The 4003-nt window shown below is 44.4% G+C and overlaps 1 protein-coding gene across 1 annotated transcript in view; it reads left to right on the top strand.

Annotated features, from left to right (window-relative positions):
• Nucleotides 1–352: 352 nt before the first annotated feature.
• Nucleotides 353–4003, top strand: part of LOC117939057 (bestrophin-3-like) — a 7069-nt gene continuing 3418 nt past the window's right edge. The window contains exons 1-3 of the mRNA XM_034864100.1: nt 353–451; nt 2074–2161; nt 3493–3638. Coding sequence (XP_034719991.1) covers nt 403–451; nt 2074–2161; nt 3493–3638 — 283 coding nt within the window. The 5' untranslated portion in view covers nt 353–402. The remainder of the gene's footprint in view (nt 452–2073; nt 2162–3492; nt 3639–4003) is intronic.

The raw sequence follows: 4003 nt of genomic DNA, 5'->3' as shown, positions 1-4003 counted from the left end.
ACACACACACACACACACACACACACACACACACACACACACACACACACACACTTACGCACACACACAGGCACACACACACAAACACACGCACGCACACACTGTCATTGATTGTTTCCTAGTTCTAGTCAGCTTGGCTCCATTAATGAGTAAAATAACGAGACAAAAAGACATCGAGGGACATTTAGAGTAGATAGAAATGTTAGTTAACTATGACGTTAATGTGATTAATGGCGATTAAATATTTTGATTGTTTGACAGCACTGGTATGCAAGTACCTCAAAGTACAGCACCTGAGAAAATGTCCCTCTGTGTCCTCTGTGTCCCTCTGTGTCCTCTGTGTCTCCGTGCTGCAGACTCGTCCTCTCCGACCAACAGAAGAGACTGTTTGAGAAACTGTCCATGTACTGTGATAAATACGCAGAGCAGATCCCCGTCACCTTCGTATTGGGTACGTACGTCTCTAAGGACGCATTTTAGCATTTTTTAAATGTTTTTTAGACAGACAGTGAGACAGACAGACAGTGAGACAGACAGACAGACAGACAGACAGACAGACAGACAGACAGACAGACAGTGAGACAGACAGAGTGTTGGAGTGCCTCATTAGCAGCCTGCTAATGGAAACAGATCATTAAAGAGAAAAGCTAAAAGCGAGTGAGTGTTTGCGTCTCTGGTGTCCAGCCGGAGGACATTTAGGACCTTTAGGACATTTTGGACATTTTGGACATTTAGGACAAATCTACGTGTTTCACCGTGTTTCCAATGTTCCCTCAACACACACAAGTGATTTGGCTTTGGCTTCACACAGACGACCTCCACATGTTACACATGCTCTAAATAATCAGGACATTTCACCTGTTTTTTTGTATTTTTTTTTTCTTCAGTTTTTTTTAAGTTTAAAAGAAAATAAATCCTGCGATTTGTTGTAGTTTTTTTTATATGTTTTTTCATGCTATTTTGGAGGGTTTTTTTTCTGAATTTCTGTAGAAATTATTTTTTTTAAATTTTTCCTGCGTTTTTGTATAAATTACAAAATACTATAAATATACTACAAAAACGCAGGAATTAAAAAAATTTTTTTTAAGTATTTTAATTTATTTTTTCTGCGATTTTGTGTTTTACATATATTTTTTTTTCTGCTTCTTTGTAGTATTTCTTTTCATTTTTTTCCTGCAGTTTTTGTTGTAGTTTTTTTTCAATGTTTTTTCATGCATTTTTTCAGTTTTTAATCTTCTTTTCTGTAGATATTTTTTTTGTAATTTTTTTTCCTGCGTTTTTGTTGTAGTTTTTTGTAATGTTTTATAATGCATTTTTTGATTATTATTTTTTTACTGCGTTTTTGTAGTAGTTTTTCTTAGATGTTTTTTCTTGCTATTTATGAGTGGTTTTTTTTCTGCATTTCTGTAGTATTTTTTTTTTCCACGTTTTTGTATAATTTTTTTAAAAATCTTTACCTGCGTTATTGAAGTATTTAAAAAAAAAATCCTGCGTTTTCGTAGTGTTTTGTCTCTTCTGCATTTTAGGAGTATTTTTGTTTAGATTTTTCCCCCGCATTTTTGTAGTATTTTAACTTTTTTTTCCCTGCATTTTTTGTAGAATTTTTGTTTAAATTTTTTTCCTGCGTTTTGTAGTATTTTAATTTATTTTTCTTTGCGTTTATGTAGTATTTTTTTTTTCTGCGTTTCTGTAGTTGTTTTTTTTGTAAATGTTTTTCCTGCGTTTTTGAAGTATTTAAAAAAAAACTTGTGCGTTTTTGTTGTTTTTATGTTTAGATTTTTTCCCCGCATTTTTGTAGTAGGCCTATTATTTGGTAATTTTTTTTTTAGTACTTTGGGTAATTCCAAAAAAGTGACATGTTACTCTTGTTTTCCCGCTGGACTTGACCCACGGCCTGCTGGGTGAAGTCCTGAGTGCGTTGGACTCCAACCGGAGCCACACGAGAAATTTGTCCCTTTAATACTTCGTAACGAGGTTTCTAGACCACTAGAGGTCGCTGTCTGACAGGAAACGGGATTCTATGTCGCTGTTTATGAACGTTGAACATTAAATGTTCCAGTGTCTGTGGTTCAGGTTTTTACGTGACCCTGGTGGTGAACCGATGGTGGAACCAGTTCGTTAACCTGCCCTGGCCGGACCGCCTCATGTTCCTCATCTCCAGGTAACATCATCCTACCAGATCCTGATCCCGTACCCTGGTTCTACCAGACTCTGGTCCATTAGCCCGGTCCTACCAGACTCTGGTCCATTAGCCCGGTCCTACCAGACCCTGGTCCTACCAGACTCTGGTCCATTAGCCCAGTCCTACCAGACTCTGGTCCTACAAGACTCTGGTCCATTAGCCCGGTCCTACCAGACCCTGGTCCTACCAGACTCTGGTCCATTAGCCCGGTCCTACCAGACCCTGGTCCTACCAGACTCTGGTCCACTAGCCCGGTCCTACCAGACTCTGGTCCTACCAGACTCTGGTCCATTAGCCCGGTCCTACCAGACTCTGGCCATTAGCCCGGTCCTACCAGACTCTGGTCCATTAGCCCGGTCCTACCAGACCCTGGTCCACTAGCCCGGTCCTACCAGACTCTGGTCCTACCAGACTCTGATCCATTAGCCCGGTCCTACCAGACTCTGGCCATTAGACCGGTCCTACCAGACTCTGGTCCATTAGCCCAGTCCTATCAGATCCCAGAGTCCATTGGCCCGGTCCTACCAGACCCTGGTCCACTAGCCCGGTCATACCAGACTCTGGCCATTAGACCGGTCCTACCAGACTCTGGTCCATTAGCCCGGTCCTATCAGATCCCATAGTCCATTGGCCCGGTCCTACCACACCCTGGTCCACTAGCCCGGTCATACCAGACTCTGGCCATTACCCCGGTCCTACAAGACCCTGATGCATTAGCCCGCCCTACCAGATCCTGATCCATTATCCCGGTCCTACCAGACTCTGGTCCATTAACCTAGTACTTCCAGACTCTGGTCCATTACCCTGGTACTATCAGACTCTGGTCCATTAGCCCGGTCCAATCAAATCCTGTAGTCCATCAGCCCGGTCCTACCAGATCCTGGTCAATTACCCTGGTCCTACCAGACTCTGGTCCGTTAGCCTGGTCCTACCAGACTCTGGTCCATTAACCTAGTCCTACCAGACTCTGGTCCATTACCCTGGTCCTATCAGACTATGGTCCATTAGCCCGGTCAAATCAGATCCTATAGTCCAATTAGCACGGTCCTACCAGATCCTGGTCAATTACCCTGGTCCTACCAGACTCTGGGCCATTAACCCGGTCCTACCAGACTCTGGTCCGTTAGCCCGGTCCTACCAGACTCTCGACCATTAGCACGGTCCTACTTGCCCGGTCCTACCTGCCTTCTCCTCCCATCTGCCCTCTCCTTTGGATCCTGCAAGGAGACTATTGTAGACTATTATATATAATATACCCGCTACAATAAGCTGGACCACACCCCTGATTCGTGCCGTTGTGTTTCCTCCAGCTGCGTTCAGGGTAAAGATGAATATGGCCGCCTGCTGCGCCGGACGCTGGTGCGCTACGTCAACCTGACCTCGCTGCTCATCTTCCGCTCCGTCAGCACCGCCGTCTGCAAACGCTTCCCCACCATGGACCACGTCGTCGAGGCAGGTGAGACCCGAAAGACCCGAACCACAGTGTTCTATATCAGACAGGGCTGTGGTCAAGACCACCTTAGTCGAGTCAGGTGAGCGGCCGAAAGACCCGAAACCTCAGGTCGAACTGACCCGTTTCACAGTGTTTTACATCAGACAGGGCTGTAGTCAAGACCCCCTTAGTCGAGTCCAAGACCAGGACTAGTTGAGTCCAAGACAAGTCGAAGGCCAGTACCAGTTGAGTCCAAGTACAGACAGATTCCAAAGAGGTTTGAGTCCAAGACAAGACCGAGTCTAAAGAGCTTTGAGTCCAAGACAAGACCGAGTCCAAAAAGGTTTGAGTCCAAGACAAGACCGAGTCCAAAGAGGTTTGAGTCCAAG

The sequence above is a fragment of the Etheostoma cragini genome, chromosome 23 (assembly GCF_013103735.1).
Source record: "Etheostoma cragini isolate CJK2018 chromosome 23, CSU_Ecrag_1.0, whole genome shotgun sequence".
In the NCBI taxonomy this organism is placed as follows: Eukaryota; Metazoa; Chordata; class Actinopteri; order Perciformes; family Percidae; genus Etheostoma; species Etheostoma cragini.
This window is presented reverse-complemented; position numbering and strand designations above follow the sequence as displayed.